Below are 25,348 nucleotides of genomic sequence, written 5' to 3'. Positions count from 1 at the left end.
CGTACCTTACATCAGCCCCCCCAGGCTGATTAACGCGCGTACGAGCCCTGCCCGCGGCCCGCCTCTCTCCGCGGGGGGGGGGCGGGGGGCGGTTTCCGGTTCCGGCGGAGGAAGGGGGGCGGTGGTTCCGGTTCCGGCCCGGGGCGGGTCGGTGCGGGGGGCCCGGCGGCGGCGGCGGCGGCATGGCGCGGAGCACGCTCTCCTCCCGCTTCCGCCGCCTCGACATCGACCAGTACGACGAGAACCGCTTCGTGGAGGAGCCCGACGAGGCGGCGGCGGCGGCCGAGACCGACGCCGGCCCCGAGGTGGAGGCGCTGCTGAGGCAATATCCTTTGGGAGCGGGCCGGGAGGGCGGGGGGGGGGCCCGGGCGGCGGCGGCGACCTCGGCCCTGCCGCCCGCCACCCCCCGAGCGGAGCCCCGGGCCCCGCGGCCCTCGCCCGTGATCGAGCGCTCGTAGCCGGATCCCGGGCGGCCGGGGCGGGGGAAGCGGCCGGCGAAGCGCTTCGCTCCCCGACCCTCGGCAGCGGGCCGGCAACCGGCCCCGGGAAAAGGAAAAGTTTCGGTCGGCGTTACGAAACGCAAAATCCGTCGGCGTTAACGAGGCTCGAGTCGTGGCGCGGAGCCGCCGGTTTGAGTCCTTGACTCGTGCCCTGCACAGGGGACGCGCTGCGAGCCTTCCACAGCGCCCTGCGGAGCTCTCCCGTCAACACCAAGAACCAGGCGATGAAGGTGACCGGGGCCGGGGCGCGGGCAGGGCGGCCGGGGTCGCCGGGCAGCTGCGAAGGACGGCGGCGTCGCCCGGAGATCGATCAGCAGCACCTGACAGCTCGCTGCTAACGAGCCACACGGCGAGGCGCCCTCGCCGCGGCTTCTGCCTAGGCGATCCCTGCGTGGCCGCCCCGTCCTTCTCCTCGCTCCCGAGACCCCAAGTGAAGAACGCTGGCCGGCTTGCTTGCAGAAATAAGCCGGTCTTTAGCGTAGCCGCCGGCCCTCCGAACGCACCTCGTCGAACAACACCAGAAGTCTTGGGATCGTTTCCAGCTTTGCTGGTTCTCATGTTATTCTCCTTTCCTTGTCTTCGCAGGAGCAGGCCCAGGGAACCATGCTTAAAGTCCTCACGTCTTTTAAAAGCAGCGAAATAGAACAAGCGGTGAATTCCTTGGACAGAAATGGCATTGACTTGTTAATGAAGTACATTTATAAAGGATTTGAAAAGCCAACAGAAAATAGCAGTGCAATATTACTTCAGTGGCATGAAAAGGTACGTGTTTGGTGCTCTCTTGGCTCGGCCACACTCCCCAGGGACCCTGTTGGTGCTTTCACGAGAGGCCCTGCAAGAGAAACGGGTGATGGTGGGGGGCTCACCCCGAGGAGCACAGTAACTTGCGTTTCCTTTTATCTTTGGTCTCCTTGAGCTCAGACTCATTAAGCCTGTACTCCTATTTCAAACCTTTCCTTCAGCCAGGGGGAGAGGCGAGACCTGTGGCAGGGCAGCGTCTGCTGGAGGAAGCATTGCGCTTTCTTCTGCGTCTAAGGAGTGCAGTGGCCCCACCGAGGAGGAAGAGCTGGGAGCGGAGGTGTGGGTGGTTGAAGGGGGTAGCTGGCATTGTTCCTTTGTAGCCGAGTATTTGGCCGAGGGGGTGCTCAGGCTGGCTCGGGTCTGGCAGTTTTCATCAGCTGAGCGCTGCTAGCAGCATACGTGTCACAGCTTTGTAACAGGATTTAGCAAACCTCTTTGGTTTACACAGGAGAGGCTTCCGAGATCTCCAAAAAGATCCCGCTGGGATCCGGAGTGGTCCTCTCCTGTTTCTGTGGAATGCCTGTTGTGAAACAGGGAGGGCAGGATGTGGTCGTCGGCCGACTGTTGAACATTCCCTCTGTGACAGGGTGAGGCACGGGAAGCAGCTGCTGGACACCACTGCCCCCACGCAGGAATCCAGGGGAGTCTTCCCCCACTGCAGGGGTTTTAGCTGCGGCACTGGCTGTCAGTGCTCCTCCTAGGAGAAATGATCCCTAGGAATGCTGCAGCTCCGTGTACCACCGGCACTGTAGCAGTGCAGCCTGCTGCTAGTGCTGCTGTCATTTTCACAGAGTATGGGTTTTTTTCCGGTGATACGTAAAGACAGAACTTGTGTAGAGTGACTCCAGCTATTAGCAGCTGTCACTGGCTTTGCAGAACCTTGACAGGGGAGCAGGAGGGAATTTCTCAGGACAGCAAAGAACATGTTTCTGCTTGATTTTTTTTTTTCTTTTTCTTTCTGTTGCTGTTTCCACTGGAGACTGTTTTCAGCTAACCATGGGTGGGTGCTCCCAGTGTGTAATGTTACACAACACCACCCTGACTGGAAAGATGACAGTGCTCAGAGCATGTAGGCACATGTAAAGCATTTCGTTGTCTTTGTTTTGAAAGGAACAAGGCAGGTCTGAAGTAGGCTGGGCAGAGTTTAAAACCTTGGTTGCGTTCTGCTTTTTGGCACTACCGGTAAGACATGTGGCTTGCTCAGAGAGGAGTCAGCTGCACAGTAGTAGTACCAGTCTGTCCGCTGGAAAAGGGCTGTCATCCCCCGTGTATCAGGTCTGGCAACTCGGGAACGTTTACATGCGTGCAGCGCATGCAGGTAGCTCCGAGTGGACGCTTTGCATTCATGTCTCCTAAGGACAGTGAGGTGTCTTGTACGGTTGATCACTGCTCTCCTTTCATACATTGTAATACCCACTGGGCTGTATTTGAATTATGTCTGCAAAGTAAACACACCTCGTTTTGAGCAGTCAGCTTTAATATTTTTCATAATCACATCCATCATCTTCTAGACTTTAGAAGGATACGTTATTGAGGGATGCAAACAAAACTGAAACGAGCTCTTCCTCCTTTCCCACTCAGGGATATGGGAGGTGAGACATTCTGCGTCATCAATGACATGCGACATTGGTATCCTTCTCTAGATCCAAAAGATAGTTAGATTTTGGAGAATGTAATTTTTCCCTTCAGATTTAGTGGTATACAGGTTACTAAATTACTGTATTTGGTTTTGTCTACCCTTCAGTCCCTTGGTTCTTATGTCACGGAGTACGTTTATAGAATGTTACTATGTACATACTGCAGTAATTTGAGTCAAAGATCACTCTCATCTATATTTACAGAGAAGGGAGCCACAAACTTCCCAAGATCAGAACAAGCAAGGATCTGGGTTCAGGTCTGAGCTCCCCCATAGCCTTTTAACTGTCGGCCTAAATCGTTCAGAGCACACAGAGCAAAGAGGAGACAGTGTGCGAGTGTAGAACTTGCCATTGCAGGAAGGTAAAGGCGTCAGCAGGGCAGAAGGCACCTGCAGAGACACAGAGAGGTGGAACAACCCAAGAACTGTATTTCCTGTTCTGGTGGTAGCAGCCAGCGTAAAGAGTTGCGCTGTGGTCTTGGGCTGCATGGGCAAACCAGTCCGTGCGAGTGCTTTGTGTGCTGGAGCAGTTGTGTGGAGAGAAGCATCACTGCCTGGCCTCGCAGCCTCGTGGGGGGAATGCAGTTTCATCATGGAAACCTGACACTGCACAGTACGGTTCAGTACCTAAATGAAACGACCTAAAATGTCTTTAATGTCTGCATGTGCTAGAGAAAGCAAACAGATTTTCTCCAATTAACTGTTTTAAAGATGCAAGAGCAATAAAGGGGTGGAACAGCCCAAGCTGCCTATGTGTGAAAAGTAAGTTTCTGGAGAAGCGCCACATACTCTTCCGTTATTAAACACTTCATTGTTTGTTCTTTTAAGATGCCTTTTACATGTGACACAGTAGCTGGCTTGCATGACGCAGTGACTCTGTGTAACCTCTCTCCTTTTCCCATCCCCACAGGCATTAGCAGTAGGTGGACTAGGTTCCATAGTAAGAGTTCTTACAGCAAGAAAGACTGTTTAAAAGACTATTAACTTGAACGAAGACGACGCTCAGTTTTGGACTCAGAAGAAGGAATTAGCTGAAATGACGCTGGTCCATCTTTATTAGAGATTGCAATCTACTGAAATACTATGGAAACCTCCTCTTGGAATGCTTTTAACCTTAAAGGTGGGGGAAGAGTAAAGGTATTCCTGCATATTCCGACTATCAAATACAGGAGCCAAGACATTCTCCTGATCCCTTCTTTAAAAGGCAGAGAGATGGCACACTCCTGCCTATTACTGTAAGAGAACAGGTATTTTTCAAATGCTGCTTTATCGAAGTGTGGTGATACAAGATCCTGTGTGTACTGCTTATTTAAGAGGTAGCTATGTCCTTGGCAGATGCAAGATCCCGACAGCTTACGGGCAGAAGAAGTGTTCATTAGAATGGCAGTTTTGTACGTACGGTTGAAGGACTAGTTGGACTATGGGGTTGGTTTCACTGTAAAGTGCCTGCTGCATCAATAAAGTTCTTGGATCACATGAGTGAAGTAATTTATTTTTCACTAAATTGTAAGTCTGACACTTACTGAAAAGCAGGCCAGCAGTATGCCAATTCTAAGCTAAGTGTCCACCTTTGTATGAATGCTCTTAACTCTTAACTATTTACAGAATTTGTCCTATGCTGGCTGGAGTGAGACCAAGCTCAGCTGTTCCAATCAAGACTTCTAAGATGCAGCAAGTATAATGCATAATCACCCATGATTTGATGTTTATATTCTTGTCCATCCTAGAAAGTCAAGAAAATACTGCAGAACCTATTATTTATGTATTAGTGTGTCCTCGCCTTCTGAAGGACTTACTTAAGTACAGCAAAAGGAGCTGCTTCAAGTCAGTATGCACAGATATTTGTCCCAACAGAGCACAACTACTCAAAACCATTGCTCTCCAAACCGTCAGTTACAGCACCCTTGGCAAGAGCAGTGAGGTTGTACAGCATCCCTCTGGGTCTTGGTTGGCGGTGTGCGCCCTGAGTCTGGCAGGGTTATCTGCCAGGAAGGAGTCTTCCTTTTGGCACAAATGAGCATACTCCAAGTGAAGCAGCTGCTCAAGGAGGCCCTGCACCATTTGGGTGGTTGTTTTTTTTTTTACCAGCTGCTAAAAGTGCAGCAGCAGCTGTCCCTGGTGAGAGATTATTTTAGCAGGCAGAAGCACTCCGCCTCATTCCTGGCGTAACTCCCTATGAGAAATGGAGGCCTTAATTACATGGCTGACACACCCATTCTTACCCTGGGCAGAAGGTGGGGTTTGTTTCATGCTTTAAAATTCCCTCAATTGTAAATAGCTATAACATCCCAGTGGAGAGAGATAACCAGAACTATAAAGAGAAAGAAATCAAGATTAGGGTTTTGATCCAAAATGTATTGCACCACAAATTTCATAGTGTTTCATAATACAATCCATATTTACAGCATAGAAGGAAAGAAAGCCAATGGCCATAGAAAGGATTATGTATACCACTGTTTTTATACAAGGGAAAGTGCATTAGCTTTTTAATATATATGTATACACACAATTCTTGCTCTGATATCTAAAGAAAATTCAACACTTGAGAACTAGTTTATGGTTAAGTTGATCCTGTATGAGCTTTGGGATCTTAAATTGAAGTTGTGTTAGTGAATATATAATCTCATATTTTATTTTGTCACTCTTTATTCCAGGCTGCCTGTACTGCTTTTCTTACTGTTCAGCAGTAACCTTTCAAGCCAGGATCAACATAAACCGATTAGTCATTCAGCAGGCATCAGCGTGAGTAGAGGGAATCCTGTCCCCTGGTCTCGGGTCCCACAGAAATAGGCCAGGGCAAAGGGACATTCTACAGAAAAAGACCTTAGAGAATAAAAGCTTCCCAGAACCAACAGGGTTATCCTGCCCCCACTTTGTTTCAGTAGAGGAGCAACTGATATAAACCCACTTTTTGATTGTCTATTTTCATACTAGAGCAGAGTTGTACTCTTCCCATAAACTTCTGTATGCTACCGTTAAGTGCCATGGATCAGGTTACTGAAGACTGTGTTTGGACAAGCTTTAGCGTACTAAAAAATCCTTTTGGTTTTCTTAACTTCAAATAAATACAACCTAGCTCTAAACTGAGGAGTGTCACTTGTGCCAAGGTAATAGCTACTGCAAATACCTGTGTCTGGGATATGACTGATCAACAAAAACTAGGGAGACCAGGCAGGGTAAAGAATTGCAGCACATTTACCACTCTGATCACTGACCTCACGTGGAAGGATACTTTCATCTTTACCACAGCACAAGTGTGCATGGAAGCAGGGAGCAGCTCACATGCTGTAACTCTTAACACTATATCACTGACTGCCACCGCTAAGGTCATTCAGACCCCTGTTAGCAAAGTTAAAAACCTGAACAGTGACCCTATTTCCACTACAGGATAGCCGGAATTTTCTCGACTATATTTAATAAAATTACTGTTAGTAACACAAACCTCCTTGTAAGAGAATTACCAGAATTGCAGCCTGCTCATCCAATTCCACAGATATGTAGTTTTTTGAAAATATGTCCAGTTTTTACGAAGTCAGACTTACTGCTGCTTCTGATTTTCATGTAGGTTTCGCAGTGGTGTTATAACTACAGGCAAAATTGTATTACTACTCTGTGAGGCAAGTGCCACCTTGGTCCCCTTTTCTTAAGGGGGGAAGGAAAGCAAGCTGCTGGAACTAGATTTATTCGTTAAGAGTTGAATTTTGCCCTCAAAAACAAAAGCCTCATGAACAGCATTTCTCTTACCATGTAGTTAGAACACAGTTAACAGCCCACTGTTCATAACAGTTTTTAAGCATCAGTATTTGAAGTACAGAAAACCACAACCAAAGAGGCGGATACTGGTTATAAAGATTTGTTGCTAGCAGACTTGGAAGAAAAAAAAAAATCAATGCGTTTAGTACCAATATTCTTCACCCTTTGTCACTAGATATTTTTTTTTTAAAAATAAAAGGTATTCTCAGTGTGCATTTACAATACCTGGAATTCAGCTTTAAAAATTTAAAATGGTTTACTATCCCTTCTTCCCAATGCTAACAACCTATGGTACAGGCTAATAGATTAGTTTTAAAGGCGACTGAGTATTAGGTACTATAATTAAGACCATTTTAATTATTATTTTTCTTTAAGAAAAGTAAAATCAGACAACTCTAAAGTTGTGCTCTCAAATTAAATAATCATCATCAACATGCAGCCTTCAGGACTGCAGGCCAGGATATATGCACCTTAAATTACACAGTGATATGAAAAAATGCAAACTATTAGTTATGTCAGTATTATAGGCAAGGCAGATTTCTTTTTTGGTTAAAGCTCCTGCTCCTGTTCTTTGAAAGGCTTTTCAAACCGTCAAAAACTCACTGTATTACTGCCAACTTTTTTTTTTTTTCATTGCTTGCTTTCCACAGCAAGACAAGGAAGCTTTACTGTGCCTAGAGTTACTCAACTCTAGCACTCTGTAACAGAAGCTGGAATCACCATCATAACAGATGCACGCGTTAGAAGCTTGAACTGCCAGCACCGGTATTAGCGAGGTTAACGTTACCCTTTGGTGCCAAGAAAACAAGACCGATGAGCACAAGGAGCTGACTTCCATTAAGAGACCATCGAGACAATGGTCCCCGAATCCAACCCAGAAGAGGTGTTTCAGTTTGTAGTGAAAATTTCTCCTTGCACAGTATTAGTTTTGTAAACAGTGTCAAAAGTTCTTGTACAAAATACTGCAATGACAGTGATTAAGACACACCTGAATTAGTGTGTTCAGCGTTCTTTTCACAGAAAAAAGTGGCTAGATGCTGACTGTCCAATTTCAGGTTCCCTTAAGGCCACAGTGTCCTTGGGCTCGAGATAGAGGGCCGGATACTGCCTTTGGGAGATGGCTTTGACCCAAACCATGACATCTAGGACAGAAAAGCACAGTACACATATGCTAGGTTCACACTTCTAAGAAGCTGAAGATTTGAAAAAGAAAGAATATGGTACAGAGGCAACTCCCCATCATTTGATGGAAATAACTATTTATAAAATGGAATGCTGCAAACTTCAGACTGAAGAAGTAAAGATAGTTTCACACAATCCAATCTGGAAGAAACAGCATCCACTTTCCACAAGCGAAGATGACTGAAGATTACACTTAATATATTCCTTTAAAATAATGACAAATCACAAATCTACAGTCATTTAAACACAGTACCTTTAGTCAATCTAGTATTAAACTGTTCCCTTAACAAGATGGTGAGAAAATCTCCCTCAGCTGCAATCATAAGTAGACTGAATGTGTCCAGCTTACTGACTGCAGAGATGAATGCAGGACACAGAAGGATCTGAGGCAGCACTCATTTATGAACACTCACTAATAACCACATAGCCAGGGACATGCAGGAGATCTCATTTTATGCAATGGAAAGGCTTCCTGCTTTTAAATATTTGACTGTACTTCAGGCAAGGAGCTTCTAGCTTCCCTCCACAGACAGAGTCCACTGGGCAAAACTATGCTGTTACTCATTCACTGAAGCACTGGGAAGTTGCTACTTCCCTCACTGAAATGGACAAATTCTGACATGTATGTATGTGATTAGCTAACGTTTTAATAATAAATTACGTTTATTATTGTAGCTAACATTTGGAGAAGATACTTTTCATGATCTCCCAGCATCTAAGAGTTTTCATTCCATCTGCTGGAAGTTCTGTTAAAGACTACAAGTGGAACAGAACCCTTACCTTGTACTCCAAAGTTTCTTTAAGCATGTTTTCTTCCTCTTGTGAAAAATTCAGTAACACAGATACAGCTTTAATTAGATGGAATGCCTGAAAGAAACCACAGTATTTTGTTGCTTATGATGCTCTCGGGCTCTACATTCTGGACTGCAGTGCAGCACAGTTTTTCTGTGGGTTTGGTCACAGACTTTTTAGTCACAACCGCAAAGAGCAGACCAGCAGCCTGCCATTATCCCCAGTTCCAATAGACTAGGATGGCCTCTATCTTATTTCTTCTGTTTGTGTTTCCTGACTTTCTGTTCTTTAACGCTGGTTTGCATATTTGCAGGAAAGACGACAAATGGGGAGCCTAGTTAGAGAAGAAGCTTGGCTCTTGTGGCATCCTAGTTTTTTTAAGCTTTGAAAAGTTGATCAAACCAGCACATAGAGTGGAAAGAATCATGGCATTTTAAATATACACTTTATATTAACTCTGTAGTACTAATATTCTAAATGGGCCACACAATGTGGAGTTAGTAAAGGAGTCAAGCACTCTGGATACCATGGAGTTGCAGAATTATTTCTTGATCTTAGCCACTGACTTGCAATTAAGTGAAGTATATTGTTGGTATAACTTTTTTACCTTTAACTTTTTTGACAACATGGAGAACATGAAGGATCTTCAAATGCAGAAGGAATTACCTCTTACGGACCAACAGCAAGTGGTTTATGTCTTTTCTTGGGGTTTTTTTGCTGTCTTAAATGTACAACCGCTCTTAATTACATACTCCGTACGCTTTTTAGAGTAGCGCAGAGGGATGTCTTATAGCTTCAGATCTTAACTTCCAGACATAACTACCTCTTAAAAATTCACATTTCCCTTTCATTTAGTTCATAATAATAATAATCTGTACTTTCAAACATATCACTGTTAGCTATTTTGCTTCATTGTGCTGGATCAGTCAACAACTTTTTAAGTGTAAGAAGTATGGAATTGGCATAGAAGTGTCCTTAGCAGGTAACAGGTGGCAGTTTCAAGAGAAAGACAGACTTAGAAAGAGAAGGTAAGTGTACATCTTTACCTCAGATTCCCGGCAGGACATGAATTTTAGTACAACATGTTTAAGGTATTCAAAGTTTATCTCCCTTGAGTCATTTAAATCAGAGTTGTTTGTGACAGTCACAGAAGCATTAGGCACTTCAGAATTTGCTTTTTCACGTACTTCAGGTACCTCACTGTCAGGCCTTATTTTCTAAAAAAAAAAAAAAAAAAAAAAAAGGAAAAGAGGAAGTACATTGTAGACTCTGTCAGCTTGACACTGGGAGAGGATCCAGGTCCGAGATATCTAACACAGAGGGCTTGTATCCACAAGGTGGGTACAACCTGGACATCAACAGGACAAGCTTCTCATCCTTCATGGGATCACAGCAGAGAAGTGTCTTCACCTCTCCCTAGACTCTAAGACAGAAGCTAGTTGCTGTTAGCGTTACATGTACATTACCCAAACCAGCATGGAATTGGTTCCATGGTAGAAACTATCACCTGATAATTTTCTTTTATCACTAACCTGCTCTGCACCTTTCAAATGTGGGCTTTCTCCAAAACAATTTTCAAGCTCAGAATAAAAATAATGAATTTAAAACCTCCTTTGATTTTTTTTTTAAATAGAAGAATTTTTTCTTAGAGAGGAAAACTATTGTAAAAGGGATTAAAGGGGAGCTTTCCCTGGGGCAGACATGAGTCCTATGGTAAAACTTAGCTGAATGGCAGCTCAGTAGCAATCAAACCTCAGAAATGTATTAAATGCCCAAGATTACCAAACACAGGTCTTCTGTAGCTAAAATTCTCTGTTGCAAGGGCTGAGTGGTGATGGCTACCTGTCACACCATCCATTCAATAAATGATCCAGAATAATGCACTTCCTTAATTTAAGGGTTCACTGATCTGCCTGCAAACACAAGGGAACTTTAGACATCCCTAGTAAAAAAATTACGCTCTAGCTAGCAGTTAAGCTTTTGCAATTAGTAGTGCAAGTAACTGTCAGTAAGTGCCAGCTGAAGAGACTGAAAAAACATAACCCTTACCAACTCTTTCTGGAGGGTTTTCTTGAGTTCTGTCATTCTTTGCTGTAGCTGCTTTATCATCTGTAAGCACAGCAAAGGATAGTGTTAATACAGTATTGTCAAGACACATTTTAACTGACAGGTATCTGGAAAAACCCATGACAAACAAGTGTAATGAATGAAACAACATTAAACAACATTGACAGCTCTGAGGAAGCAACCCGCATGTCTTGCCTTTCTAGCTGCACACATTAGCAGGCCTGTGACAGTATACTTGGCCTTTTGTGTGACAGCACAGTAGAAGTGACCTGAATTCACACAACAGGGCTCTGCAGGAAAGCTGTAAATGGTATCATTTGGTGCATCTTTCCTCCAAAAGAGATAAGGATTCCTATGATTCTGGCCACAGTTTTTATCCATTGTTCCTAGATCCTTGAACAATCCAGAGGAAAAAAATTTACTCACAGAATACTGGATTCAAACTAGATCTGCCATTTTGGTAAGCCTGTTGTCCTAAGGCTGCAGCATGGGCAGCACCAATTATTCAGCTTCCTAATTAAAAGGGGTAAGACTAACAGCCATTTCTGCTGTTTCAGTTCACCTTGTTTTTCTCAGCAATTTGCTGTTCCAGCTCTCTGTTATCCTTCTGAAGTTGAATGACGTCTGCAGCTGCTACCTCTCCATTCTGTTCCACCACATGGTTTTCTGGAGAATGGAAACGCTTGTTGTTCAAGGCTCTCGTTGATTCCTCTAGTTCTGAAACCTATAAAAATGAAGAGTGAATTGGAGAGATAACATGACATTTGCAAACCATGAACACTCCCCAGGAAGAAAGCTAGACTTCTTTTTGGTTGTTGTTTCGGGGGGGGGTGGGTGGGTGGGGTGGCTGCTTTTTTAAACAGAAAGCATTAGTGGCTACATCTCTCCCTGGCCTGCTCATTACTTTTGGGTCTCTGTCTCATTGTTTCATAATGGTTCTCCCAAGGCATTTTATGAGTCAAATAAAATAAGGGGTTGTCTTTCATAAACCAGTCACAGATCTGACTGGAAACAGCTTTCTTTAGGAAGACAGTGAACAAAAAATAATGGTGGTCTACACTGCTGGTGTTTCAGGTCACGAGGAAGTTGTCAGAGTAAACAGCTCCAAGCACGTATCACCAGGCATGACAGAACAGGGGGTCTCTTGCACACCTACTTATTTTCCAGAGAAGTCTGAACAGATCAGATTTGCAACCGCACTCACATTTTTCTCGTGTTCTCTGGCCAACAGGCACTCCTGCACCTGCAACTTCAGTTCATCAATTTCCTTTCTTGCCATTTCTTCTTTCTCCACTGCTCGGCTATTACTTGCTTCTATGTCAGACTGCAACTGGTGCATTTGCAGCAAGACAGCTTCATGATCTGAGAAAGGCAAGACCTGCTTAGTATCAGTCTACTGAACCAAATGGGAGTTTCTAATTATTTTTCTTAAATGAAGCTACTTAGTGATAGTAAATTCTGAACTTTTTGCCTTGCTCTGTCATAAAGACAGAAAAGACGATGGAATTTAAGCCACCCGAGCGCACATGCATGTTTTTGCAAAGGAGCAGCCTAACTGTCTGAAAGTCAGAGTGATTTTAATACTTAACAACATAACTATCAATTAGACCTGCTCTAAAAGACACCATCAAAAGTCTGTGTGACTTGTGCTGTGGCTGCGCAGGAACACTTGGGGCTGAGCTGCGAGCACAAATGGCTAGCCGGCACAAATGGCTACCGACACATGGCCAGCCAATGGAATGGTGCATGCAACAGGAGGCTACAGTGTTGTTCCCTTTGTAAATAATGGCAACACACACGAGAAACATGGTGGGGTTAGGAACTGAAAGAAGACGACTACATTTTTTAGTAGGACTGTGGAATACAATTTTGCAGCTGCTTTTTAAAATGTACATAATCTTTCAAGCAAGTGCAGTTTTTAAAGTGGTGCAAAGAAGTAGCAGGTTTTGATCTGTATAATTTATTTCAGTTTTGCGCACCACAATAATTTACAAAAAGTACAGCAAGATTTGTTATTTTATGGTGTAGAAACATAAGACTTCGACTTTAAAAAGTGGTTTTGTTTTTAAGGACGTAGTAGATAGATTGTCCAATTGTTGCTGAAGGATACAAGATTTTGAAAATTCTAACAGATTAAACATGGAAGAGAAATCTAGGATTATTACAATCTATCAGGCAAGCCCAGAACTAGAGACTGTACTTAGATAAAGCTGTCTGGGATACAGTAGACTCGTTTGGTCTAACCTTGACTGAGTTGGTTTAGTTCTTCCTTCTGTTTTAGAAGCATATCACATTTTTCATCAATCAGCTGGTCTTTTTCCTTTATTAAGGAAGCCAGATGTGAAACCTTCAAAGCAGGCAAACAAACAAAAATCATTAGATATAAAACTAGAAGAGGGCATTGAAAGATTTCAACATACCTCAGAAGTTCAGAATTTTTTCTTTTTTTTTTTTTGTGGGAAGTACTGGAGAAGAACTCCTGTATCAGTGACAAAGGCAGTGGCTGGTATCTACAACTGGCAGGGGCTGCCTGAGTTCTGTGCTAGGCAATTCAACACCTTGAAAAAGTGGTTTGTGCAGCATTAGTGTTACAGATAATACAATGTGGATATCTGTAATCTGTCCAGAGACTCACAGAAGACATCACCTCTACAATGCTGACCTCATTAAAGAGCACTGAAGTCAATGTGCTGTAAGAGCTAAAAGACACTTCACTTCTGATAAACTCTGTGCCATAATTACAGATTGCCTCATAACCAGCAGGTGGCAGCTGTAAAACAGCCACTCAGCAAAACCAGAGATTGCCTTATACCCCTTTCACATACAGGTGGACCAAGCAAGCACAGATCTACAGCAGTCCCAGAAGAATAAAGAAACCAAAAGATGGGACGAAATTTGGTCAAACCTGCTCAGCTGGCAGTTCCCAGCTTAAAGAAACACAAGTTCACATTATCTACCGTGATCATTTTTAATAAAAGAAGAGGAAAACAAGACTACCTAGAATTTACATTTGGATACTGGATACAACCTCCTCCCTATGAGGAAATTTACAATTTTAGAACTGCTGAGGGACAAAGATGTTCCTTTCAGTGTTTATATCAAAACAACTGAACAACAGGTTTCCTTAAAACAAACTGCCAACTAGTCAATGGCTCAGGATGGCTGACCTACTGGGACTACACATCACCTTACAGATTTAAAGGGCTCCGAAATTCCAGTCACCTTAATTCTGAGCAAATGTATTCACTTGCTACTACCTGGTCTTCCCCTCAGTTGTCCATATTCAACTGCCACAACTTGCCATAACTCTTGAGCCTACAAACTTATCAATATCCTTAACTTTGCAGTCAGCAGCATTTTACATTCTTCCAATGGAATAACTCACCTAAGTTGATTACATTCTTGTGCAGGCATTTACATAGACACCCTTAAGTTTCAAGTTCACTGAGGCAACCACTGCTGTCTTGCATGCTGAGGATATGATTCTGACTCATGTTCCTGACTTATGAAAATTAAGTCCAAATCTAGTCTGGTCTGTGCAAGGTGGGGAGCACCCAAATATTTTAGACCGTCGGTATTAACCAACCTGCTGTTGTAATTCCTCTCTCTGTTTTCGTGCATCTTCCAATGCTTTGGCAATTTCAACACTGACAGTCTCTCTGCTGCTCAATTCATTCTGCAAACCAAAAGTAATTCAGAGGTTACTCAAGACAACTAAAATCAAGTCAGTCTCTCATCTTTAAACCCAAATTCATTAGCAACTAGAACAGCATGATTTACGCTTCCAAGTGAGTTACTGTTCTGTTTTACTGCACTGCTGCTATCTGCATGTGCAAGAGCAACACAGAACTGATGCAAGGAGCCAAACATATCCAATGCTTAAAAGATCTTTTAGCTTGAAGTCTCTATTACAATGAAGTAGCTCCTTCCTACAACTGATCTCTATTCCAATTGTGCATCTAAGAGTAGCTACAGAAAAAAAAAACTTTCAACACTAAAATTACAGTCAAAAGACTGAGTATAAGCTGTAAATACCTGACCAACTTAAGTTTTAAACTTTTTTTTGAATGCTGTGAGTGGAATTTGATGTTGAACTATTCTGTATTCATTCCTGCTAACAGCTCTTCAGGCCTGACAATAGGGGAATGTATTATTTCTGCCTCATTTAGGCAGACCCAAGCATTCTATTTCAGAAAAGGATCAGCTATTTGTAATGCTCCTCAAATACATTTCTACTGAGTACCAAAGATGATTTACAGCTGTTAAGTACCTGCAACCTGAATGTAGTGTGACTCCAAGTACAGAGAATGTAATACACTTTGCCATTAACTGTTTCTCAAACAGCTCTGTATTTAACCAACATCACTAACCAATTAAGGCCTTACCTTTAACCTGTTCAATTCAGACTCTTGTTTTTTTAAAGAGCTCTCATACTCTGCTCTGCTTCCATTAAGATTTTCCTTTTCCTTTTCCAACTGGCTCTGTAAAATAAAGATTGCTTAAATACCAAGTACAATTATTCTAATGCTTTGTTTAAACAATTAAAGTCATCAAATGCTTTGCTCATATTTAGCTTTTTGAAGTATGAGATCTTCTATTATAATGCTAGGAGTGCTGAATAAGAACATTTGGACAATATGCAAGATCTACAAGCTGTGTTAAAACCATTTTGTGAAGACCCACATGGCCCACTTAACAGTTTCTGTACTTACGATCTTGTGCTGAGTAGCTGTTTTATCAAATTCCCAAGCTGTTTCAAGAGCAGCAATTTGAGACTCCAGCCCAGTAATTTTCTGATCATACTGCTGTTTCTCACTTAAAATCTGTTGCTTTAGTTTACTTCTTTCGTCCTCTAGATCAGTTTGCTTAAGAGAAATAAAGAACACTACATTAATAAAATGGTATTTTAAAGCTCTGACAAGAATCGGACACCATTCGATGAGACACATACTCAAACTGAAGCAACACTATTCCTTTGGGAGCAGCATCATGTACTCATATACTGACATTAGTTTAGGGGATAAGCAGCAAGAAAACACTTGAGTAACGAAACACAGAGAAGTGAGTGTCTCTGGAGATGCTGAAGACTAATCTGCTACTGGTCAGTGAAACATCATGCAGGGTACTCACCAACTTCTGGATCTTCAGATCCTGCTCAGCAGCTGCTTCTTTGCTCTTTTTCAATGCTTCTGTTGCAATCTGTAGTTTTTGTTCCAGTTCTTTATTCTAAAGTATAACCATACATTAAATTCCTGATCCAATGTCATCTATGTTATTAGAAAAAATATACAGAATGTGGGATGACCCAGTAGGGGAAAGTAAACATTAGAACCATGAAACCACATAGTTCAGAGGACTGCCCACTTGATACACGCTGCTTTTAAAAACTCTTCACCATACCACTACTGCCCAGCAATGCCTGCACTTCAGCTAGTTGTTTCTTACGACAGGGAAGATATGCATGAAATCTCTAACTTCATAACCTCTAGGCCCTTCTCCACCACTGCAGGTGAGGAGATGACCAGAGACGTTGATCAATTAGACTTTCCTTTCAAGACTAAATGTGACATACAGTCTCGCCTTTGGCTGAGAGCACAAGTGCAGCGAGGGGAAGAGGTATAGGGCATAAAGATACTGGAAACAGTGGGAATTTTTAGTGAAATAAAAAAAACACTTACCTGTGTTTCCAACCGGTTCACAGTCTCAGTGTGATGCATTCTGTCTGTTAGTACCTGCTGCCTGGTTTCATCCAGTTTTTGCTCAAGAGTAGCTTTCTGAAGATTACATTGAGATGAACAGGAGGAAGGATGGACAAAGAGAGAAGTGGGGTTTCTCAATTAAGATTTTTCTTTTTATTTCATTAATAGGGTCAAACTAAAATGGAACAGTTATTTTGATGTGCAATGCAGCTTTGCTCTTGGGAGCCAGCAAGTTTGATGCTACTGCATAGGGCCTCTGTAGATCATGTTGCCCTGGGGATGACATCATTAAGAATGGGAAATTCACTGACATCCTGTCATGATCCAGATATAAACTCTAATCAGCAGCTAAGTTGTAATTTTCTAACCCAGGCCAAGTTTAAGGGATTAAAAAAATTTTTTTTGAAAGCTTAAACTTCCCCTGCATCACAGCAAATACACAAACAAACAAGGTAAAACATTTGCTAGTTATGGTAGTTACTTTTGAAATGTTTTACTACCACCTCATGGACTTTAAACTGGCTCGAGTTTACTAAGCCAAACTCTTTTATCACAGCAACCCTGAGTTGATATACCTTGTAGGTAAGCCTGACCAAGGAAGAGCATACCTTCCCTTCTCTCCCCAAGACCCAGCTGGGGAAGCACAGCTCCAAGCTGATTCTGAACAGGAGCATCAGTGCTTGAGAAAGAGATGAAGTAATGAAAGAAAGGACATTAACCAAAGCTAAGTTCTTTCTGTTTTCAGCTGTTTCTTAACACTTCTGAGGCTCAAGCTTTCAGTATACAACATTCTGTTCAAACACCTATGTGCAAAAACAGTTCCCCTTCCTGTCCCAGTGCTTTGCAAGGCATGGTAATAGAAGATGAAGAACAAGGAGAAGTGTTCACTGTAAGGATTAACCAATAAAACTCCCAAGTTGTTCTACCTCCTGTGGAAATGTTAAAAAGCTGCTCTTTTGCTTCTAAGCAGTCAGATGCATTGCCTAAACAGACCAATAAAGACAGCTGTGTAGTATCTACATGAACAGGCTCAATGTAGACACCCACACAATTCTGTCCAGCATAGACAGTGTGCCAATATACACTGAAGGGACAAATGTGCCTGCATTACATCATCATATATTCTTTCCATGTATGAGAAGTAATGTATGTCCTAAAAAAGAAAAAAATCTCACTAAGATTGCACTTTTAAGCAGTCTATAAATGTATAATTACCTCTTTGAGTAGCTCCTGCACATGTTCATCTCCTGAAAGATTTCTTTCTAGCTTTTTTTCCAAGGAAGACACTTTTTCCTGCAACTGTTCGGTAAGTTTATTCCTCTCAGCAAATTCAAAAGTCATCTGTGAGAAAAAGAAATCACAGCATGTTTTTTGTAGTGAACCTTTCAGCTAATCCATTGTGGTTTGACTTTAAGCCATTAGAAAGAGAAAAATCTTATTTGGAAAGACGATATGATCCCAGAACACTTTCTAGACACCAAATGTCAAGCTCACAGTGCATTACCCAAATGTACACCTTGACACCAGCCAACAGCAGATGCATCTGAAAACACTTAACCTTTTGCTTGTGTTGTTCATATTCCACCTTCAGAGATTCATGCTCCACCTGTAACATTTCCAGTCTCTTCTCACAACCAGAACCAGCAATTCGAGCCTAAAAATTTTGAGAAATTACTTGCTTTGAAACTTAGATTTCCAAAAACACATAACTGATATCTAATCTAACTTCTGCAGACAAGGAGCTCTTTGAATCAAATCTCACTTAACACAAACTTACATTTTGCAAGTCTACAGAAAGCTGCTGAATGACAGTTTGTAGCTCCTGTTCTCTTAACTCCAGAGCAGTGATCTTATTTTCTGCATTTGTCTCAGCTGTCATTAGTTCATCTCTTCACAGAAAGAGAATAAAAAAAAGTGACATACCGTTCCAGAAAAATAATCTTTAGCAGATAATTCTGCTACTTATGAAAATGAACTAAGCAACAAGATTTTCTTGTCCTAAAACCAGCCACTGCTTGATTATACATTTTCCAAAAAAAGTGACAGTTAAGCATTCCAACTATGAAAAAAAGAAATCATAACATGCTTACAAAACCCTAAACAAGTACTACTTTAATTGGCTTGAAAAGAAACATGAACTTGGCATTTACATCCACACCAGCATAGCAGAAGCAATTATTCAGTCAACTCACTACATATATAAACTCTTCCAAAAAGGCAGAGCTGGGCATGAAGTAAAAGTATAGGGGAAATGCATACACTGCTCTTCATGGAACACCACATCCATACCTCTGTGCCTCTAGCTCCAAGAACTGCTGCTGCAATTCTTGAAGATCTTTCCTTAGGCCTGATGACTCGTTGCTTGCATCCTGAAGCACCTCCTTAGCGTGGGTTAGTTCTCGAGTGCACGCCTCTAGTTCCTGCTCTGTTTTGCTCAGAGATTCTTCCTTTTTCAAAAGCTGAATATTAGAATGTTATCTTAGACAATAAAGATGACCCAGTAATACTGATAAAGCCTTCTCATTGAAACTTGTCCTTTTTATTAAGTTATGAGCTGAATTAAATGAGATAATAACTCCCAGAAAAGTCACTGTTGAAATAAACTATGTAATATTGAATGCATGTACCTACTGCTGAGATTTTGACACTGACCAAGACTGTATACGAGCATAAAGGCTAAAAAAATTAATGCAGAGCTACCACTAACTTGGTACTCTAACATAAATTTTAGGAAAGAAAAAAAAAAAGTTTTAAAAAATCTTACCATGTGTTTAACTTTGGCAATTTCCTGCTGTTGAAAGCCCTCCAGTTCATCAATTTCATCTCTTTTTTGAAAAAAGTTCAAACTTTGCTCCTTCATTTCTTGTAACTGTGTTTCAAGCATTTTTTTTTCCTGATAAACCAACAAAAACAAAAGGAAACCAAGAGTATCTGTATGGTCATTTCAAGTCAATGGGAGTTTAGTTAAATTCTGGGAAAGGAATCTTGTCTTGCAGCCATAAGGCTCTCTCATGGTGCCATATATAGCACTAGAAACTCTTTCACATTCATGTCGCAGTAGGCAATGTGGAGCAAATTACCAAACTTCAAAAATCTCAAAAAAAATCCGTATTCATTAGAATGCAGCCAATGATCACCTAACTGAAAATGGACAGCAAACAGTAGCATGTTTAATGTCTTCATAATCAGAGATACTTTAAAATAGACTAAGCTAAACAGCTGGAACAACTACAAGACTGAAAGCCTGTATTAAAAAAATCCCTACCAAATAGTTTATTTTATGAAACAGATGACCTACTGCAAGAGCTCAGACGAAGTCACTACCTCCTTCTGCATCCCAGCTGCCTCCTCTGTAATAAAGGAAACTATTGTTCCACCTTACAGAAGTACATCTTTCTCATCGCAAGCCATCATTCTTTACTTCCCCACTGAAAAACAATTCCAGAAATATCTCCTGATGCTCTGGGGCTGGTAACAAAAGCAAATGTTTGGCCTCTCCCATTGAACCAAGATCAAATAATAAAAAGGGCTGAACAGAATTGAGTTGTAGGAAGTGTGCAGGCTGGTGTTTGCAAATGCACTATACAGAAACATTAAAAAACAAAACAAAACAAAAAAAGCCAAAGGTTAATTACCTTTTCAACTTGACCCAGTTTTTCTATCCACTCCTGAACAAGTAAGAAAGGAGAAAAAAAAATAAAAATCAATTTGTAGACTTTCAAGGACAGCATTTATGGTAAAAAAAAAAAAATATTTGTATTGTTAACAGAGATACTAAGTTATGGTAATGATTAAAAAAATAATCAGCAAAGGAAAAGTACCAGCTAGTGTTTTAATATATAAAGGCTGAGGAATCATTTATGCCACCTGAATACATATGCTTTATGCAAGCAAAATAAAACAAAAGCAACAGGTCTACTGCAATTGAATCTTACCAAACCCAAGTACAAGCTTAACTTCATTTAATTTAATTTCATTAGAAATTGTTTTGGGCTCTTTTTAGAAACAGAACAGTCAGAACAATGACAAGTCCTACACCATTTCTGGCATTTGAACTTAACACTCCTTTCTTTCCTCAACACTGGCACGCTAAGCATACACAATGCTGAATAACTATTTTAATTAATGGTGACACCTGCTTAAAGCATCAAGGTCATGCACTCAGATCTCCACAGACAGTCCAAAATTGAGTTGTTCAAGCTCTGTTACCTGGTCCTTTTTTTCTAAGGCCAAAGCCATTCCTTCAGCCATCTTGGCTCGACTTGCCTGGTGAGCTTCATTCTGTTCCTGAAACTTCCTCATGGAGGCTATCAACAGAGAATCACCAGCTATATTAAAAACTCATTTTTTTAAAATTGCTTCTCAATTTTCTTTAAGTTATTTATAACTTTAAAGAGCTTCTTCTGCAAGTAATTAGCCCCATCTTGACTCTTTAGGACTAACGCTGTGCCACTTATTACCTCACACTGCTTGCATATTGGACAAATGCCAGAAATAACAGAAGATAGAAACAGCGTTCCTCACTGGATTATAACAAAGCTGTAGGTTTCAGAAAGGTCCCTCCTGCATGTCAGCCCCAAATTTGGCAAAAGGAGTATAACAACAACTTTGTTCAACAGCCAACACACTACTGCTGCTTTTTACGCTGTAAACAAGGCAAGAACTTGTGTTCTAATTCTTTGCAACCTAGAGGTGCACAGTTTGAAAGGAAATGATTAAAACATATGTACCTCAAACCCGTTTCCTTCCAACCATAACAATTTTCAACTTAAAAAAAAAAGGAAAAAGAAAAGTACGTACAATCCTGATGCTTTTCTAATGCATTTTCAAGCTTCTCTTTTATCTTCTGCAAGTTTCGGATCTGATCAGCATAATCTTGTGTGAGGAAGGAGATGCACAGACCAGGAATGAACAGACATTGGGGAAGGAAATTTTTAGGGGAAAAAAAAAAAAAAGAAAAAAAAAAGAAAAAAGGATGAGTGGAAAATGACAATGATTTTCTTAATCAGAAAATCATTCCTGCTGAGGAGATCTTGGGTGACCATAACAATGAACACAAGTAAATAGTTCTGTACTGTCTATAGGGTAAATGGTTGGTACAAACAGGAGGACTTGTCCTAGGTGTGCTTGTTACACAAGAAAGGGCAGTACCAGAGAATGAAGACCTATCCCCACTTTTTACTTCATTCAAGAACAGTGATCTATTTAACTCTGTTTAGGAAAGGTCTCTCTCATTGGAGGATGCAAGGATGGGGCAGTTCACAGACGCTTGCATCCTTGTTCCATGCTGCTCATTGTTCAAGTCACACAGTATCTCTGAGGCTCTGAGGCACCTGACTGGTGCCCCCACTGGGGTAACAATCTCACACTGTTACTGCTACCATGCCTACCAAGCAGAACTGACAAGGAAGGAGATATAAAAAAAAACCAAAAAAAAAAGAAGAAAATACACACACACCTTGGAGAAGTTTACGTACAATGGAAAGGAGGATTTACTTACTGATTGGGCTGCCTGCACAAGCCTCTTGATACTTAGAGCGTCCTTCTCTCATACTAAGCCCCAACCAGCACTTTTGAATTTACCTTATTCAAAGAGGTGAACACTTTGCCCTTTCAAAGTGCAATCTGAAATCATTTTTGAATCCTATATTTTCTTCAACTGAACAGGAGCCTGATAAATCTCCAGAATAAATTACAATAATCCTGAGCTGGCTATAACCTTTCCTTATTTTCCAAGGCCTTTGGGAAGCAGCAGCATAACACACTTTAGTCTAGTCTCTGATCCACTCCATACAATAGGCATGGAAAGCAGTGTCAGAGCAAAGCCCTTACCACAGCTTTACAATAGGTATTATCTTGGAAAGAAAAAAAGCCTCAACACTGTTTTATGTTGAACCCTTTGCTTTTTATTCATTTCAAAGTTCACTTCTTTAAGGATGGCACCATGTTACTGTCAACATCAGAAAGCTTAGATCCTAAGAGAAACAAACCATTACATACACAGAGTAAATAAAATAAAAGCTGGGAAAGGCACTATTTGAAGCATGGGGACAGAAAGGTATCCCAGCTGTTCAAAAGAATCACATAAATGTGTCGTGCAATCAGCAGAAAAGAGTCAGTCTTCTTTATAAAAAATCAGTGATACTAGATGCTACCTAAATGACAATCAACAGGGTTGTTACAAATAAATTTTCAAAAAAACCTAACCCCATGTATTTTTAATAAATTAAACCACTTAAGTTCAAAGGAAAGTATTTCCTAAACTAACAGGGTTTTATATGTATCAAGACACATACCAGACAGCTTGACCTCCAGTTTTCTTATTTGTTCATTTCTTCTGAACAACTGGGATGAAAGATCCTCTCTAGAGCTGCTTCCATCAGAAGCCTTGGTAGAAAAACAACACTCATGTAACTTACAAAATTTAGAAGAAAGCAATCCTGCCATATACTAACTCCATGATAACACACAGTATCCCACCTAGAAATAACGCTTCAGTTTTTCACATAAAGGGGAAAGTTGTACTAGCACAGCAGAATGTGTAAAAAATGCTGAAGAAGAAAAACAGTAAGGGCTTAAATAGTCAGCTCTGCAATGCTAGCCTGTTCCATGAAATACAATGGTTTTAAAAGAAGCTATACTGAAAACTAGTTGTTCAAACTGATCACTGAGGAGATGGCATAATGGAATCACTAAGGGCGGGGGGGGAAATCAGGCTCTACAGTACAGGTTTCAGGATGGGTCAAAGCAAAAGTCTTCTGAGAAACTAAGTAGAACAGAAACAGTAACGCTCTTCAGGTGGGATAAGCTTGCATAAGCACTAATGCGGTAGTCTTTCCATGCAATGGTCTCTCCATGCAAAATCCACTGTATAACTGACTTATGATTCTTTATGGGGTTTTTTTTTGCTCCATAAAAATCAATAGTAGAAGTGGTTAAATGAATATTGCTAAAACAACTAATTCTTGGAGGTTTTCTGAAAACCATTCAAGACTTCAGCTACCGTCATTGTTTTCTGTTCTCTAAACTTGCAAGATGGTGAATGAAATTTCTACGTGAGAATTTAAGTGCAAAAAAAATTCAGAAAAACACAAGACTAATATATTTCCATTGTAAAATGTATTTAAACATTAGGAGCTCCAACTTTCTGCTTAACAGAACCATAATTTCAGCTGAACTTCAGAAAAAAAAGGAGTTGAAACTCAACTGTGTAAATAACCTCTCCATTTTGCAGACAGCAAAACAGAACGATAAAGCAACTTGCTGCAATACAGCGTATACTGTTGGCTCCAACAGTGGTGCGACACTGTGTCTTAATCCGGGTTTTCAAAAATATGATCGCCATCAAGGGGCAGAGGTGCCAGAGCATTACAGGGTTTCATTTAACCCATATGCTCCTGGAATGATACCACTTGCTTAAAAAACACTTTATAATGAAAGAGAATTTAAACCAGACGTTGGAGGCACTACAATGGTTTTGAGTGCAACAAAACTTCATACGTGTTCTTGGCAGTGACATTAACGATATGCTTGGGTAGGAAAAGCACCAGGAAGCCAAGAGGTAAACGCAGATCCATGGTACAATGATAGCTAACCAGTGCCTGGCTTGCTTTCCTACTGCTTCATTAATTAATTTTACAGATAGGTACCTTACACATTACTACAGCTTTATTCAATATTTTATGTGTGTTTAAGAACTTTCTGTACTGAGATAGCTTTGTTACTCATGTTTACATGGGAATATAAGCCTCCTGGTAACTACCACAGTTCACAGTATTTAAGTTTATTCAAGCTAGTGATACATCTATGCATTAAGATGCACACCTACAAAGACACCACAATACGTATTCAGCTCATACGCTAGACTTAAAATGGTTGTCTGTAAAACCATAAGAGAAATGCTGTAAGAGAAATCAAAATTCAAAGCAAGGTGTAACTTACAAAGTCATCTCCGGAGTCTGCTCCCACAGATGTAATTGACTCCTTGCTAACAGACCTAGGTATCCTGGCAGCTCCTCCTGGTCTGGGAGCAATAGCTGCCTCTTCCGCTATCTTCTTCTTCAGTTTTGCAAACATTTTACTGCTCTATAGCATGGAAATATCCAGGTACTTTGAAAGCCCAGTACCTCCAATATGTTTAATATACTGACACTCTGTTTAAAGCTTCCAGATGCCGAGATTTAATTTCATGCCTCATCCACTGTTTTATTGCATTTCTAGTTCCATTAAAGCCTTCATAGCCTAACAGTACCTGCAAATTAAAGAGATATGGTTTCCACACTAAAAATTTCTACCCATATTAAGCATTTTAAAATAACTAAATGCCTTTTAATGGCACACCTGTTATAATACCCTAAGAAGAGAGTCACCCAGAGCAGAACCCTTTAAAAAAAAAACCAAAACCCAAACAAACCCCAACCGTGACCGTGTTCTGCGGCACGCTGCCCACCCCCGGGACAAGCAGCGGCCGGGGCCGGCCTCCGCTGCGGGAGCAGGCGAGTCTCCGCAGCCCGGCGGCTCTCCGCAGCCCGGCCCCCACCCAAGGGCCAGGTAAGCTCGGGGCAGGCCGGTCGCCGGCGGCTGCTGCCCTGCTCTGAGGGAGCCGAGGACCAGCCGCCGCTCACCCGCGGCCCCCGACCGAGCGCTGCGGCCCGGCCCCGCCACCCCCCGGTTCCCCAGCCCAGCTCCGCGGCCTGGCCCTGCCCCGCCGGCCCCCCTCCCGCCCTCACCGCCCATGGCCTGGCCTAGCCTGGCCTGGCCTCGCCGCCGGGACCCCAGGGCCGCCGCCACCGCCGCCGTCTCGGCCGCCGCTTCCTCTGGCGACGCTGACCCGGAAGCGCCGCGCGGCCCGGAAGCAGCGCGACGCGCCGCGCAGGCGCACTGGGGCGGCCCCGCCCGCCGGCCCCGCTCGTCCCGCC

The 25,348-nt window shown here is 42.0% G+C and overlaps 2 protein-coding genes across 8 annotated transcripts; one reads left to right on the top strand and one right to left on the bottom strand.

The window, feature by feature from the left end:
* Positions 1-111: 111 nt before the first annotated feature.
* On the top strand, positions 112-4,413 carry ARPC5L (actin related protein 2/3 complex subunit 5 like). Its single transcript, XM_075055485.1, has 4 exons — positions 112-326; positions 659-730; positions 1,086-1,262; positions 3,848-4,413. Exons 1-4 carry the CDS (start codon positions 183-185, stop codon positions 3,908-3,910), a joined length of 456 nt encoding a protein of 151 aa, XP_074911586.1. The 5' UTR covers positions 112-182; the 3' UTR covers positions 3,911-4,413.
* Positions 2,724-25,277, bottom strand: GOLGA1 (golgin A1). 7 transcript variants are annotated; one of them, XR_012654118.1, is made up of 24 exons: positions 25,160-25,277; positions 24,372-24,681; positions 22,727-22,817; positions 21,231-21,305; positions 20,640-20,737; positions 20,066-20,098; positions 19,195-19,323; positions 18,720-18,889; positions 18,208-18,319; positions 17,989-18,084; positions 17,646-17,771; positions 16,410-16,505; positions 15,862-15,957; positions 15,444-15,596; positions 15,117-15,212; positions 14,318-14,407; positions 12,976-13,078; positions 11,936-12,093; positions 11,294-11,455; positions 10,714-10,773; positions 9,711-9,881; positions 8,653-8,739; positions 7,679-7,832; positions 2,724-2,739 (listed from the first exon to the last, which is right to left on the bottom strand). XR_012654118.1 is itself a non-coding variant. In XM_075055478.1 (23 exons), the coding sequence occupies exons 2-23, from the start codon at positions 24,504-24,506 to the stop codon at positions 7,752-7,754; spliced, it is 2,418 nt and encodes an 805-aa protein (XP_074911579.1). In that variant the 5' UTR covers positions 24,507-24,681; positions 25,160-25,277; the 3' UTR covers positions 5,256-7,751. The 7 variants fall into 7 exon arrangements, 5 of the variants coding, with proteins under 5 accessions (XP_074911579.1, XP_074911580.1, XP_074911581.1 ...); XR_012654117.1 differs by lacking the exon at positions 2,724-2,739 and adding an exon at positions 5,233-5,248; XM_075055478.1 differs by lacking the exon at positions 2,724-2,739 and having other exon boundaries at positions 5,256-7,832.
* Positions 25,278-25,348: the final 71 nt, after the last annotated feature.

The sequence above is a fragment of the Buteo buteo genome, chromosome 23 (genome assembly GCF_964188355.1).
Source record: "Buteo buteo chromosome 23, bButBut1.hap1.1, whole genome shotgun sequence".
NCBI lineage: Eukaryota > Metazoa > Chordata > Aves > Accipitriformes > Accipitridae > Buteo > Buteo buteo.
This window is presented reverse-complemented; position numbering and strand designations above follow the sequence as displayed.